Genomic DNA, 16,527 nt, shown 5'->3' with positions numbered 1-16,527 from the left:
TTGTTAAAATTGTTCTTAATTTTAATTATTGTATTGTTTTTAAGTGTTTTTTGCATTACAAATAAGATATGTGCAGTGCGCGTAGGAATTCATTCATGCTTTTTTTCAAATTATAATCCGGCCCTCCAACAGTTTGAGGGACTGTGAGCTGGCCCTCTGTTTAAAAAGTTTGAGGACCCCTGGTCTACAGCATCTGATATTCCTTGGTGGTTTCCCACCCAGGTAGTAACCAGAGTCAACTCTGCTTAGCAAGAAGATCAAACAGGATCTGGAGGAACATGATGAAGAACTTCCTGACGGTGAGAGCTGTTCAGCAGTGGAACTCTCTGCCCCGGAGTGTGGTGGAGGCTCCTTTCTTTGGAGGCTTTTAAACAGGGGCTGGATGGCCATCTGTCGGGGGTGCTTTGAATGTGATTTTCATGTTTCTTGGCAGGGGGTTGGACTGGATGGTCCACAAAGGTCTCTTTCAACTCTACGATTCTATGGTTGTCGATGTCTTCAAGTAGCCTGCCAATTTATGGTCACCCCATTAATTTCATAGGGTCTTCTTAGGCAAGGCATACTCAGATGTGGTTTTTGCTGGTTTCTTCCTCTGAAAGATAGTCTACAGAATCTGATATTCCTTAGTGGTTTTCCACCCAGTTAGTAACCAGAGTCAACTCTGCTTAGCAAGAATCATAGAATCAAAGAGTTGGAAGAGATCTCATGGGCCATCCAGTCCAACCCCTTGCCAAGAAGCAGGAATACTGCATTCAAATCACCCCTGACAGATGGCCATCCAGCCCGTTTAAAAGCTTCCAAAGAAGGAGCCTCCACCACACTCCGGGGCAGAGAGTTCCACTGCTGAACGGCTCTCACAGTCAGGAAGTTCTTCCTCATGTTCAGATGGAATCTCCTCTCTTGTAGTTTGAAGCCATTGTTCCGCGTCCTAGTCTCCAAGGAAGCAGAAAACAAGCTTGCTCCCTCCTCCCTGTGGCTTCCTCTCACATATTTATACATGGCTATCATATCTCCTCTCAGCCTTCTCTTCTTTAAGCTAAACATGCCCAGCTCCTTAAGCCGCTCCTCATAGGGCTTGTTCTCCATTTTAGTCGCCCTCTTCTGGACACATTCCAGCTTGTCAATATCTCTCTTGAACTGTGGTGCCCAGAATTGGACACAATATTCCAGGTGTGGTCTAACCAGAGCAGAATAGAGGGGTAGCATTACTTCCCTAGATCTAGACACTATGCTCCTATTAATGCAGGCCAAAAGATCAAACAGGATCTGGAGGAACATGAGGAAGAACTTCCTGACTGTGAGAACTGTTCAGCAGTGGAACTCTCTGCCCCGGGAGTGTGGTGGAGGCTCCTTCTTTGGAGGCTTTTAAACAGGGGCTGGATGGCCATCTGTCGGGGGTGCTTTGAATGTGATTTTCCTGCTTCTTGGCAGGGGGTTGGACTGGATGGCCCATGCGGTCTTTGCTATCTTAACTCCCAAAGGACAAATTCACCAGCCCATGCCTGGTTTGAAGCTGCTTTTCAAAGAGACTGCCATGTCAGGCTTGGCTACATTTCTCCTTGATGGCCAGGATTGAGCGCTTTTGCTCCTTCTGGGCTGACAAAGCAAAGAGGGGACCTTGACTCTTCCTGTTTATTAGCCAACCCTCCAGCAGGTGGCGCTGCTGCCTGTGCAAGTCGGGCGGAAGCGGCGAGGAAGTGCTGAAGGCGGAGGAGTCCCGGGTTTTGATGGCGGGGGAACCGAGCCGGGCGCATCATTATGTGGCGCGCCTCTCCGAGTGGGCGGACGCACACCTGACTCTGCTCCGGGTACGTGGCCTAAAGGAGTCCCCAGGAAGGAAGGAAGCAAGGAAGGAAGGGGAAGGAGCAAGGAGACAACTTGGGTCTGGGTTTGGCTTGGCTAGAGAAAGCAAAACAGCACATGGTGTGCATTGATGATCTTCCTACTTGGCTTCCAATATCAAGCCAGGTTCCCACACTCTTTGACTCCTTAAGCTCTTTTTAGGATCAGTTTCTATGGGGGAGCCACTTTGGCCTAACAAGTTTGTGGTTTTATTTATTTATTTATTTATTTATAGCATTTATATTCTGCCCTTCTCACCTCGCAGGGAATTCAGGGCGGATTACTATATATATATATACTATATATATATATATTACTATGTATACATTAACAACCTCAGATATGCAGATGACCCCACTCTGATGGCCGAAAGCGAGGAGGAGCTGAGGAGCCTTCTAATCAAGGTGAAAGAAGAAAGCGCAAAAGCCGGGTTGCAGCTAAACGTCAAAAAAACCAAGATTATGGCAACAAGAATCATTGACAACTGGGACATAGAGGGAGAAAATGTGGAGGCCGTGACAGACTTTGTATTTCTAGGCGCAAAGATTACTGCAGATGCAGACCGTGGCCAGGAAATCGGAAGACGCTTACTTCTTGGGAGGAGAGCAATGTCCAGTCTCAATAAAATAGTAAAGAGCAGAGACATCAGACTGGCAACAAAGATCTGCCTAGTCAAAGCCATGGTATTCCCTGTAGTCACCTACGGATGTGAGAGCTGGACCTTAGGGAAGGCTGAGCGAAGGAAGATCGATGCTTTTGAACTGTGGTGCTGGAGGAAAGTTCTGAGAGTGCCTTGGACTGCGAGAAGATCCAACCAGTCCATCCTCCAGGAAATAAAGCCTGACTGCTCACTGGAGGGAAGGATACTAGAGAGAAAGTTGAAGTACTTTGGCCACATCATGAGGAGACAGCAAAGCCTAGAGAAGACAATCATGCTGGGGAAAGTGGAAGGTAAAAGGAAGAGGGGCCGACCAAGGGCAAGATGGATGGATGGCGTCCTTGAAGTGACTGGACAGACCTTGAAGGAGCTGGGGGTGGTGACGGCCGACAGGGAGCTCTGGCATGGGCTGGTCCATGAGGTCACGAAGAGTCGAAGACGACTGAACGAATGAACAACAACATATATATATATATATATATATATATATATATACACACACAAACACACACATTTGCAAACATTCAATGCCATAGACACACAACATATATAGACACAAACACACAAAGGCTATTTAACATTCCAGCTTTTTCATGAGGGCATTCTGGCCACCAGGGGAGCTGTTGCTTCACCATCCATTTGTGACACTGATGAAGTACTTCCTCATTTTTTGCATGCTTGCTGGAGATTTTTATGCCGTCATAAATTAGCCTCCCCGCATAAGCTGTACTTAAATTTCCTACTTGACAGATGCAACTGTCTTTTGGGCTGCAAAGGTCGACAGCAAACCACACAAAGTGGTTGGAAACTCATTACGACCCGGGCTGGCTTTGAACTTATGATCTGATGAAGTACTTCCTCATTTTTTGCATGCTGGCTGGAGATTTTTATGGTGTCATAAATTAGCCTCCCCCGCATAAGCTGTACCTAAATTTCCTACTTGACAGATGCAACTGTCTTTCGTGCTGCAAAGGTCGACAGCAAGCCACACAAAGTGGTCGGAAGCTCACTACGACCCGAGCTGGCTTCGAACTCATGACCTTTTGGTCAGTAGTGATCTTAATGCAGCTGGCTCTTAATTCAGCTGACTTGGGGGAAAGAAGAGGGGATTCGGGCATGGGCAAACTTGGGCCCAAGTTTGCCCATATCTAGGATAGATAGTAAGGGAATGTACAGCTATCTAAACAATCATGCAATGTCCATGCCCCGAAATTGTATTTTAAAAACTTACAAATTTTACCATAATATCTCAATAGGTTGTCAGTTACCGCCCATGCAATACCACATGATATTGTGGTTCTGGCTCAACTTACCTGTCCGGACGCATCTCCCCTTATGAACCTGCTAGGACCCTGAACATGAAATTGTAATTTAAGATGGAATGTGTAACTTTGATGAAATAATTATGATAACATTGATCCTTCATATTACGAATATTGGCTTAGCCATCAAACAGTCATCATTCCTACTATTAGCTTTGTATTGGGGAATACATTTTAGGACACCTTTAAAAGAAGAGATGTGTCATTAGACTCCTTAACTTCCACACAGGCCCTTTCTCCTGAATCATCAGTTCATTTCAGGTTGTAGTTAGGATGCTATGCATGTCCTCAGAAGGCTCTCTTCTTTATTAAAACATGGCATACTTCAATCAGGATTAAAGCAGATTTGGATCTCAGGCCTGGTAACAAACTTGAGACAATTAACTTGTAACAGGTGACTGGATTAAATAACATGGAGGTGTATTTTGGGACTCATCCGATTTAGTTCACTCTGCTTCTGTTTACATACACAGTGTGCTTCAGTGATGGATGCAAGGAAATGGATGTGAATAATTCTCTCTAAAGGAAGTGTTTAGCTGCATATTTAGATGTCCCTCTGGGATCCAAAGGTGTGTATACTCCTGCATGTTACTTATCAATTTGGAGCAAAACAGCATCTGGGCAGATCACTCTTTCTCCACTGTTACATCTGCCCTTTCAAAAAATCTGGAAGAAATCCTTTTTTTCTTTTCTTTTTAATGATGTGTGCAACAGGCACCACACTACACAAGATGGAGGACAAAGGACAAAACGACAAGGCTTGGCTCAAGGCGAGGCCGTGAAGTGATCAGAGACTTTAGCCTGAAGAAGAGAAGGCTGAGAGGAGACGTGATAGCCATGTATAAATATGTGAGGGGAAGTCATAGGGAGGAGGGAGCAAGCTTGTTTTCTGCTTCCCTGGAGACTAGGACGCAGAACAATGGCTTCAAACTACAAGAAAGGAGATTCCATCTGAACCAGTGGTTCTCAACCTGTGGGTCCCCAGGTGTTTTGGCCTACAACTCCCAGGAATCCCAGCTAGTGTACCAGCTGTTAGGATTTCTGGGAGTTGAAGGCCAAAAACATCTGGGGACCCCGGTTGAGAACCACTGATCTGAACATTAGGAAGAACTTTCTGACTGTGAGAGCCGTTTAGCAGTGGAACTCTCTGCCCCGGAGTGTGATGGAGGCTCCTCCTTTGGAAGCTTTTAAACAGAGGCTGGATGGCCATCTGTCGGGGGTGCTTTGAATGGAATATTCCTGCTTCTTGGCAGGAGGTTGGACTGGATGGCCCATGAGGTATCTTCCAACTTTAGGATTCTATGACTCACACACACAAGGCCAGACAGTGGAAAGCCACCACTGTATTTTATATTTTGCCTTTGCTGCCACCAATTATTTATTTGAGATTTTTTTTTTCTGCCACCTTTTATTTATTTATTTATTTAGAACTTTTATATGCCTGTCTTCTCGACCTCCGAAGAGGGACTCAGGCCGGTTTACAACAAAAGATTCATAAACAATGGTTTAAAACATCACACCCCATAACACACTAATACATAAATACATTAAAATGCAATCATATAATTACATAAGGCCAAGTCGTCGAAATGAAATCACAGTTCATCACCATCCGTCCGTGTGGTCAAGAGTTATTGACTCACTCATCAAATGCTAAATTCCAGAGCCAAGTTTTCACCAGTTTTCTAAAAGTCAGGAGAGAAGGGGCAGTTATTGTTTCATAGGCCACCTTTTCAATGGAACGTTTTAAAACCACACAAAGTCTTCAGTTGGAATAAAACAGGAATATGTTGTTTATTCTGAACAGTCAATATTTATTTATTTATTTATTTACTACGCTTATATATCGCAATTCTCTGCCCAAGGGCGATTCATTGCGGTGTACAACATAGAAAAACAGGTGCAAAATACAAAACATAGTGTAAAATAATCCACAATTCATCATTATCAAAAAACATCTCATCAAAACATATGCGTAATGTTTTCAAATAACTTGTCAGGCTTTTCTTTTTACAGAGGATGGTACTTATATCTTGAATTTCTTAAAAACAAAGCTCCACACACAGACATTCAAACAGGATCTTTTAAACCTTTTGAAGCTCCCTTCCTCCCACAGCACTCTAAACACTATAGAGGCCTATTAACTATTATCCTCAAAGAGGTATCTTTCATATAACAAACAGCCCCCAAATCTCTTCCTTCCTTCCATCCCCCTTCAAAATTCCTAACTCTTCTTCCCACACCAATCTCCTAACTGAACTCAAAATGGCTGCCTCAGCTTCTCTTTGCCTCTGGCTCCGCCCATCTCCAGTTGGTAAGCGTTTCCCTCCAATTTCATCAGCCAATCAGACTGCGCTTCTGGCTAAAAGGCTGCCTGATTGCTCCACCACCTTAGCTCTCCTTAGCTTGTGCAAGCTGGGCATGTTTTCTCACTTTACACCAACCCTTTAAGGTAGGCCAATCCATTACAATGTGCAATTTCTTTTGGAGCATTTTTGACTAATCAAAATGATTTAACTGAAGAAACATTGTAAATACATTTCCATTCAAATCAGTCATAACATAAATTCTTCGTGTTTGCAACTTTATCATTACTTTTATTAAAATAATAATCATAATAATAATAACTTTATTCTTATATCACGCCTTCATCTCCTTGAAGGGAATCAGGGCGGTTTACATGGGGAGCAAGCCCAATATAAACAAGGTTGCAAAGTACCACAATTAAAAACATTAACAATCGACTATATTACAACAATAAAACTAATAAAATCTAAGACATCATAAAACATAACCAAACAGAAAACAACCAATGGCTGAGAAAAGTGGGCCTGTGCAGATTTGAGACATATAGGGTAGGACAGGACTAGTGCAACATAAACTGTAAGGCCAGGGGCTGGGAATAAAATGCCGGAGATTAACCAAAATATATGCATCCTGTCCTATATTGTGGGATTTGAGGACAGTTAGTCCCCCCCCCCCCCCCCCCAGAGTAGCATTATGCAAGGTCTGTATGGTATCCAAATCTGCCATTGAACTGATGCATTTTAACTAGCTGGAGCTCTGGAGTCATCTTCAAGAGCAGCCCTATATAGAGTGTGCTGCAGTAATCTAACTGCAATACCCTATACACCTGACTACCTCACTTCAACTTACACACAAATTCAACTTAAGAACAAACCTCCAGAACCTATTTTGTCTGTAACTTGGAGATTGCCTGTACCTGATGGAAGAGCAGGATTCTTAGAATCAGGAGTTATGCTCCAGGTCCTTTGGGTGGTCCTGAGCTTGCACTGGGCCATTTTTCTGTGGAATCTGAATCAGACAGCATAGAAACTAAACAGGGAGTATATATTCAACCAGGTAAGTATTCTCATATCTGATGTTTTCTATGGGTTAGACCCAGAATAAAAATATCTTGGAACAACTTCTGTCTTCTGCAGTCCAATCTTTACGACTTTATGAAGACCATATTCAAAGTATATCCTGTCTCTTATACATATTTATGTGGAAGCAAATCTTGCTAATATTATAGTGACTTACCCCCAAATAAATATTTTAGTACAAACCTATGCATGTTTGCTTGCAATTCAGTCTATCTTTGCAAAGTGCATAGGTCTGTGCTAAACAAATTTCAAAAAATAAATCTGGTTGATTAAGGCTTGCTCCCAGATATCCATGTTATAGCATTGCTACCTTCAATAATATTCTTTAAGGTAAAGGTAAAGGCTTCCCCTTGACATTAAGTCTAGTCGTATTCTTTAGTTGACTATTATTCAGTTGACGTGGCTTTGCTTGTGTTGGGTAAACCCTTCAGAACCAGTTCTTTTTTATGGCTTTCTATAGACCAATTTGCTGAATGAAAAGTATCATTTTCAGAAATCTTTTTGACCATGTATTGTTTCAATTTAGCTGCTAATTTGTCTTTCTATATTCAAAGGGAAATATGTATAATGCCAATGATCTGAAAGTGACTGTATTACTTTCTACAGAGTATCAGCACCGGAATGGCTGTAGCTGGAGTAGTTTTACTGGCAAAGAGCGTTAAACTGGTAAGTTGTGGATTGAGTGGAGCAATTTCTAAGATTATAAAACAGCTTTAACAGTTCAACACTAAGGGTATAACATCAATACAATTCATTATAACTGTCCTCCTTTCATGTGTTGCAATCTATGAGGAATGGCTTCTGCTAGGTTTTATGTACAGTTGTAGCACAACTATATAAAGTCTAGGTCAGCTTCAGCATGCTACAAAAAATAACAGTTTTGATTTTAATCCAATTTTGTTGCCACAAGCATTGCTTAATTTGAATTTTTTTCATCTAAGAATATTTATTTATTTATTTGCACCTCATCTTCATCCCAGAATGGGGCCCAAGGTGATTGTATATCTCCTTTGAATATCTTGTTTATAATGAAATGTCAGACTGAGAACATTCCCCAGAGTTATTTTGTTTTGTTTGTTGACAGAACCTTCAGATGCAAGGGCTTTGCAAGGTTTTATGCCTCAGATTTGGGAAATAAATTAAGTCCTGGTCACCTGTCTTTGACTGGAGGCCAGATAATATATGAGCAGCAGATACAAGAGCCAGTTTAATGAGAAACTCCATCTGTTTGTGCAGCCCCTGCTTTTCGTTGTTCTTGCTTCCCGTGAGTCAGTTCCCACTTTTGGTCGCCCTTTGAATGAGAGATCGCCAAGAGCCTCAGACATTAACAGCTGTGTTGAAGTCTTGCAAATGCAAGGATGTGCTCCCATGAATCAATCAATCTGTACTATGGTCTTCCTATTTTTTTTGTTGCCTTCCATTTTCTACAACATTCTCAGTGAGTCATACTGTCTCATTGTTGTTGTTTATTAATTCAGTCACTTCCGACTCTTTGTGACCTCATGAACATTCCAGAGCTCCCTGTCAGCCATTGCCACCCCCCCGGCTCCTTCAAGGTCAAGCCAGTCAGTTCAAGGATACCATCCATCCATCTTGCCCTTGGTCGGCCCCTCTTCCTTTTTCCTTCAATTTTCCCCAGCATCATTATCTTCTCCAAGCTTTCCTGTCTTCTTATTATGTGACCAAAGTACTTCATCTTTGTCTCTAATATCCTTCCCTCCAGTGAGCAGGCGGGAATTGTTTCCTGGGTTATGCACTGGTTTGATTTTCTTGTGGTCTAAGGTATTTTCAGAATTTTCCTCCAACACCGCAGTTCAAAAACATCTATCTTCCTTTGCTCAGCCTTCCTTATGGTCCAGGTCTCACATCCATAGGTTACTATGGGGAATACCATTGCTTTAACTATGCAGATCTTCATTGTCAGTGTGATGTCTCTACTCTTCATTATTTTATCGAGATTGGTCATTGCTCTCCTCCCAAGAAGTAAACATCTTCTGATTTCCTGGCTGCAGTCTGCATCTGCAGTAATCTTTGTGCCTAGAAATACAAAGTCTGTCACTGCCTCCATGCTTTCTCCCTCTATTTGCCAGTTATTATACTACAATACTGTCTCAAAATATATCTAAAGTACAATAGCCCCTGTTGAGCCTTTTGACTTCTAGTAAGGTGCAGACTTGATTTGCTATAGGGCCCATTGACTTGCCTTTTTGAAAGTTCATGGTACTTCACACTTCTAATGTGTTGAGGTTCTTCCTGACCTTTTCACAGCTTTCACAACCACACATATATGTTGTGAATGCAATGTCCTGGATGATTCCAATATATAAATCCTTCAGTTACCACCAACATCTCCCTGTTCTTCCATAACCTGGTCATTCAAAGTTTTGACAACCATGTTCTCATAATTCATTCACCACTTACATTTTTTTCTTTTGTGATATGGATTTTGACTAAAATATCTCCACTGAGAGGGAAAGCTGCAGGATAGAACATTGGCAGAGCCCTTTGACATGTTCACTATGTAAGGGTACACTTGTAATGTCTTTAAAATACATTAAAAATCTAAAGCATGACAAATACCGTGTTTGTAAATGGATACTGTAAGGATACTGTAATGTGCCCTTGATGGTGGCAATCCAGGTTTGTTGGATTGCCACCAGTTCAATTGTACAGCGATAAAATAATGTTCAGACCATGGCAAATATATATGAAATAAAGTCCTTCCTTAGAAATGTCTAAAGAAGAACTTTATTTGTGTGCTTAGCTCAGAGGTGGGCAAAATAGAGTGCAGCTCCTAGCATTCCTCACCATTGCCTGTCGTGGCAAGAATGAGCAAGGATTACAGGTGAACTATAACTGGAAAATTGCAGCATTCCTATTTTGACCATTTCATCTCAAGAACTTGATGTAGGTAATAATGAATGTGGAATACAGAGTTCCATAGGAACAGTTTCTACTGTGAGAATTTGCCATAGACTGAACCTTTCTAATGAATGATTAAACATTTTGCTACTCAGTCATGCATATATTACAGTGGTCTAGTCTCATGTTACCTTTCCTGTATTTATGCTTTTTTTTTTTTTGCCCTTTCTCTCTTTCTTTCATGAATAGACAACCAAATTCACAAATGTTTTGGAAATACCTTCAGAATTTATAGAGAAGAATGTTAAGCTTCGTGGACGGTTACACCAAATAACTGATCAAGGATTAGAAATTGAACATATTCCTATCACCCTTCCAATTATTTCATCTTTGCAGAAAAGATGTAAGTAGGATGAAATCTGTGAATATGCTCATAGTGGTAAGGTAAAACATTCATCAACTTTTACTCAAGTATGGTTGAACAAGTGTCCTTAAAAAGGGATATGCAAAACAAATGGAACATGTGTGGATGTTTCTGAAGACTTTGAGCAGCTAATCTCTTTAAATACTTATTTGTTAGATTTATGTCTTTGTATTTTGCCCAGAAACTAATTGGCAACAAACTGAGTGACTGTAGTATAGGTGTAATATGCTCACTCCTGGATGTTCCGGTGACCAATTGGAATTTCCAAATTTGGTACAAAGGTAGCCCAATGCATTGCAGAATTCCAACCTTGAGATTGCCAGTTCATGCACTACCATCTTCAGGTCCCCTAAATCTAGGAAGGGGTGCAGCTGGCATATCAGCTGTAACTGGTAGTAAGCCCTTCTGACCGTCGCATCTCCCTGGGCAGATATTTGGAGAGGGGGATCCAGGAGTACTTCCAAGCTGTGGAAACAATCTTTCAGGGGGAGTGTAAGCTAATCCAGAACTAGTCTTATGAACACCAGATATCCAAAGTTAGTTGTAGCCCTTTGCAATAGGCTTCTTCAGTATTAAAAAAGTACAGGTAAAGGTTTCTCCTGACATTAAGTCTAGTCGCGTCTGACTCTGGGGGATGGTGCTCTTCTCCATTTCTAAACCAAAGATCTGGCATTGTCCGTAGACAACTACAAGGTCATGCGACTAGCATAACTGCATGGAGCGCCGTTATCTTCCCGCAGAAAAAGCGGTACCTATTAATCTACTCTCATTTTGTCATACACCAGAGCAGGAACACCTCTGACCTTAAATACCATGCCAGCTTGGTAAAATCAGCAAGCAGTTTATTAAAGAATATATGTAGACAAAGCAGAAAACAATAGCAAAAACAGTAAAGGTCCAATATATAAAATAGTCCAGAAGCTTCAAGGAAAAACAAGATTGATGAATACATAAAAATCCATAAAACTATGCACTTGAATCCATGAAACAAGACGGCAGGAAAATATCTTAAGCTTGGAAAAAACTTGGTGCATGAAACTAAGAGCACTTGAAAGCAAAACCTTGATAAAATAACAATGTTGACCTAACAGAGACAACTCTCCCATTAATCATTATAAAGCTTTTTCAGGTCTTGAAACTGAAAGGAAAGCATTTCTCTTGACCTTCCCACCAGAAAACGGTTTGTTATCTCTTTTTGCTTCAGATGAACTGATCCTTTTGTTTCTGTTTACTGAAACTTTGCTCCCTGTCTATTCTTTCATTATCTTCTCTCTCATTAATTTCTGCACTTGACAAATCATCTTCAGACAGTTGTTCTGAGAAAAGCTGTGAAGGGCCTTTCCCAAAAATGTGGCCTTATGAATCGTTGAGCTTAACTCAGGCCCAAGTAAACCCTCAACCCCAATGCCAACAGGCCCAGGTCCACCATCAGGAACATCATTTCCATTCTCATCACGAACATCAACATGGACATCATTTTCAACATGAATATTAACCTTAACATCAGGTACAATCACAGGCTGAACAGGCTGACATACAACACATTGAAAAAATGGGATTTGTTAGGCAGTCCTATGAATTTCCATAGTTTTCTTCAGCTGAGACTAAAATTAAATTGATTTCAAAGTACCATAGAACTCCAGTTATTGTACTCTCTGCTTAAATTGAATAAGCTAGTAATATTACTCTCATAATGTTGTCAAAAAACAAAACGTTATTATGCATGTGTCCCTAGGGCATGCAGACGGATTGTTGCTGGTCAAGCTTGCTGGTGTGGAGCTGGCACCAGGTGGCACGGTCTGGTTAAAAGGCGAAATAAAACCCTCACAAATGATGTGGTTCCAACTTCTGGAAAGGAAGAACTCAGTGCTTCATTGCCTTGTGGTGGTCAAAAAGGTAAATAGCAATGCAAGGGAAAATGGGAGGCCTAATTCTAGGCATGTTTACGCTGTAGGTCTCACTGGGTTAACTTCAGGATTGCAATCTTTTTCTTTACCACTGTTAAGACCCTCATATCTGCTGGGCTAGAGTTACCTGAAACCAGAGATATGTCTAAAATGCTATTAAATCATCTGACTTCCAGTCCCAGCAGACCATAGAATTGCATTGGGAGACTTAGAAATTCTTAGGGAGGTATACTCTCTGGAAATTTGCTAGGTCCTGCAGTACGACTTGGTGGTAACTTCCAGGGAAAGCATACCCTAGAATTGCATGGAGGACCTAGCAAATTTCTCAAAAGGCCATTCCCCCCGAGATGTGGATGCAAGGATCTTGCTGTATAAACGGAATTCTTTTTGTGTGTGTCATGAGCGACTTGAGAAACTGCAAGTTGCTTCTGGTGTGAGAGAATTGGCCATCTGTAAGGATGTTGCCAGGAGACTCCCAGATGTTGGATGCTTTACCTTCCTTTGGGGGGCTTCTCCCATGTCCCTGCATGGAGAGCTGGAGCTGACAGAGAGAGCTCAATCCGCTCTCCCCAGATTCAAAGAGCTGACCTATCGGTTAGCAGTCCTGCCGGCACGAGGAAAGCCACTGCTGGCTCCTGAATAATTTCAGCTTATTCACTGTGGATTGCACTTTCATTCTCATAAAAGATACACACAGCAATGCTTTCACCGTTATTTCTAAACAGGGTAGATTTTCCAGTGTCTGCCTGAATGAAGAAATCTTGAGGCAAGGGCTTGGCAAGACAGTCAATATTGAAGGACTTTCACATGAGTCCCGGATATACTGGAAGCTTCACAAAAGGCTACTTCAAGCTGAACTGAAAGCTGTCAAGAAACATAAAGGAATCTGGAGAGAAGAAACATTCATTGAGAAACTTAGAGAGCATATTACCAATAATAAATATCTACAAAAGTTAAAACAATTTGCAACCTGGCTAAGAACCCGTCTCTGAAAGCACAAGGGTTTTGAGGGGAAAACACCAGATGGAACAGGATGCAGCATTATATTCTTTTTGATGGAATAGTACTATAAAAGGCCCTCTCTTCTGTTGGTGGCTCCTGCCTTGGAAGAAAATGAGAACATCCGAGAAAATATTTTTTGAGGGGATGGGTATATAACTAGAAATTCATATGAGTTGAATATACATTTTGTTATTTGAAAATGAAGAATGCATTCTAGGATACTCAGCAGAAGAAGATGATGTAAGGCTCAATGAACAGGGGGCTCTTCCACACAGCCATATAGCCCAGAATATTAGGGCAGAAAATCCTACAATATCTGCTTTGAACTGGATTATTTGAGTCCACACTGCCATATATTCCAGTTCAAAGCAGAACATGTGATATTTTATTCAGCTGTGTGGAAGGGGCCAGAGAGTGATGTGAAAGTGTTGGTAATATCGGGTTAGTGTGGATCTTGTTGTTGATTTACAGGAGTGAATATTATGTTGTTGATAGCAGAATACCTTTTTTTTCCAGTGATGTATTTAGTGGATATTGTTCACAAAACCAAATAACAGGTAGAGAACCTAGTCAGTTTATGCAGACTTCCGTGTACATTATCCTCTAACAAGATGTAAAGTTCATATTGCCATCAGCTGCTGAATTTACCTCAAGTTTTCCTGGTTTAGTTGAATGCATGCCAGCAACGCAAACACAGCGGCCTTTTCATAATCAGATGATATTTACTTCCTAAAACTCAACCTACTATTAGCTAAAATCATCATGAAGATGTTATGAGCTCTGCACTGTCCTTTCTGTAGACACTACACGTTGCTGTCATTATATATATCAAAGCAAAGTAGTTTCAGGTCTTGGTAGCTTGAGCTGCATATTATACACCTGTAGCAATCTAGAAGAAAGTAGAAATGATCTGACTTCCTGACCTGGCAGACCATAGAATTGCACTGGGATACTTAGAAATTCTTAGGGAGGTATCCTCTCTGGGATTTTGCTAGGTCCTGCAGTGCAACTCTGTGGTAACTTCCAGCCCAAATACAGTCTTATATTTAACATGAGTTTACACTGAGGTTTATTTTGTTTCTAATGCAGCCAAGTAGATACTTTTCGTGTAAACTTTTTGCGAGTTATGGCATTATGGGTGAACCCATTGAACTATAGGGAAACAACACACGGTTTTACACAACCATTGTATCATCCCTTTGTTGTCCAGGTCCAACCTGATAGCTATAGAAGCATTCACCCACTTTGTTGCTACTGGTATGAATGTGGCTTGGATTTTACAAAATCAAGCCTTGTTGATTCTATAGGGACCAAATTCACAGACCAGTGTACTTATGCATGATGTTTATAGACCACTTTCTGGTTGCAGTCATAAATCCACTTACTTAGAAATTTTGAGCTTGCATTCAAGGCAGTGTTCATTGGACCAAGATCAAGTCTGTTGCTGCGTAACCGTAACCGTTGTTGTGTACTCCTCCTTCCAAGATTAATTGACCTGATCGTAAGATGAGAGCGCATGACTGTATTTATTTTGGAGGAACATTATGTATTACTGATTGTTCTAAGCCATTTATTTAAATGCTTAACCAATCTGATGATGAGACTACTATTTTAACAGTCTTGCCTCGACTCTAGAAAAAAATGTCTATGACACAGAAAAATAAATGATTCAATATGACTTTTCCTGTTCTCTTTGCAAACCGGTTAAGTATTAAAATATTAATCTGTTAAATTACTAGCAGTAATTCAGATGCTTTAACAATAAAGTGATTAAGTATAAACCAGCCTTGGAAATTTGCTAATTTCTTGTGTCACTTAGCTTTGTAACAGGATAACAGTTGAGAGCATATGGTACTTATGCGTGCCAGGCTTCCATTGCTGACAGTGGCATTGCAGATGGACCCCTGCAACACACAAGTGGGCGATTGTCAGCAGTGGGAGAACCCTCCTTGTGAGCCTGCCTGCCTGTCAAAATGGTGGTTTATGTCTTGTCAAGGGGATAAATGAAGTGCTGTTGCCTCATGTTATCTTCTTCTGTTACTGTTGTTAATAACTAAAAACGATTAATGCTGTATGCATGAGTGTAGTGACAGAGTAGAGGAGAAAAGGGCAAAGCGCTGAGCTGGATCCTTTGTTTGCTAAAAGGCATTAAGCTCGCAGGAGGGGGCTGGGTGAAGGGAGCTGTTGACAGCGCAGAACAGTTGCGATGCTCTCTTTTGCCAAGTCTTGGCTGCACCATAATGCCTGCTTGGTTTAAAATATCAGAAAAATAAAAGCGAAGAAAAAAATGGTTAGTATCCTGACAGCTCCCACATGTTTACCTCATAGCAAAACCAGGCCTGGTTTTATACAGATTATTGAATGTGTTTGTATGTTATTCTTCACTTGAATTCCAAAGTCCCGAATTCTCCAAAATCCAAAACAGTCTAAATCGGTGGCTGTGATGGCTCAGTGTACACACAATTTAGACACATCTATACCAACCACTTAAGGCAGTTAGAAGGTGTGTTTATATGACACAAGCCTCAAATTTATTATTATTTATTTGTTTACAACATTTATATTCTGCCCTTCTAACCCTGAAGGGTGGATCACAGAACACATCCACGGCAAACATTCAATGCCGTTAAACAGACAGGACAGATAACAGATAAAGGTATATGTCAGCATTTCCCCCCAATTTCGGCATCCTGGAGGTTGTGCTCAATTCTGACCATGAGGGGTGCTGTCTCTCCATCCTCTCTATGACAAAGAACCCTTGATCACAGATTTCCTCCTTTCTTTGATCACCAGTATTTTCTAGTACTTCCTTTTTATGGTGCCATAAAATACCTCCCCGCTTAAGCCTATTTTCTCTACTCACAGCTCACACCTGTTTTCGGACTGCTTACGTGGACAGTGAGCTGGGCTGAAGGTCGGGTGTTCACCCCAACCCGGACTTCAAGCTGCCAACCTTTCAACTGGTGTGATCTATTGTTGCTGGTGATTAACCAGCTGTGCTAATGCCCGGCCCAGGCATGCACCAGCTGTGCTAAAGCCTGGCTCAAACATACACAACAATGTACATTAAGGACTTTAAGCTGAAAGTAGAGCCTGTAATGCGCATCAGCACACCTAAGTATAA

The 16,527-nt window shown here is 41.4% G+C and overlaps 1 protein-coding gene across 2 annotated transcripts; it reads left to right on the top strand.

Annotated features, from left to right (window-relative positions):
* The first annotated feature begins 1,681 nt into the window (after positions 1-1,681).
* Positions 1,682-15,187, top strand: C3H3orf33 (chromosome 3 C3orf33 homolog). Of its 2 annotated transcripts, XM_067466009.1 has the most exons (6): positions 1,748-1,808; positions 4,296-4,391; positions 7,815-7,874; positions 10,320-10,473; positions 12,230-12,390; positions 13,127-15,187. In XM_067466009.1, exons 2-6 carry the CDS (start codon positions 4,371-4,373, stop codon positions 13,391-13,393), a joined length of 663 nt encoding a protein of 220 aa, XP_067322110.1. In that variant the 5' UTR covers positions 1,748-1,808; positions 4,296-4,370; the 3' UTR covers positions 13,394-15,187. The 2 variants fall into 2 exon arrangements, with proteins under 2 accessions (XP_060623638.2, XP_067322110.1); XM_060767655.2 differs by lacking the exon at positions 4,296-4,391 and having other exon boundaries at positions 1,682-1,808.
* The last annotated feature ends 1,340 nt before the right edge of the window (positions 15,188-16,527 follow it).

Source organism: Anolis sagrei, chromosome 3 (assembly GCF_037176765.1).
Source record: "Anolis sagrei isolate rAnoSag1 chromosome 3, rAnoSag1.mat, whole genome shotgun sequence".
Taxonomy (NCBI): domain Eukaryota; kingdom Metazoa; phylum Chordata; class Lepidosauria; order Squamata; family Dactyloidae; genus Anolis; species Anolis sagrei.
This window is presented reverse-complemented; position numbering and strand designations above follow the sequence as displayed.

Bases quoted from the DNA above. Each gene is read 5' to 3' on its own strand.
- C3H3orf33 (XM_060767655.2), top strand. From the start codon at position 1,728: ATGGCGGGGGAACCGAGCCGGGCGCATCATTATGTGGCGCGCCTCTCC. The intron at 1,809-7,814 runs GTACGTGGCCTA...TACTTTCTACAG, and splicing joins CACACCTGACTCTGCTCCGG to AGTATCAGCACCGGAATGGC. The intron at 7,875-10,319 runs GTAAGTTGTGGA...TTTCATGAATAG, and splicing joins TGGCAAAGAGCGTTAAACTG to ACAACCAAATTCACAAATGT.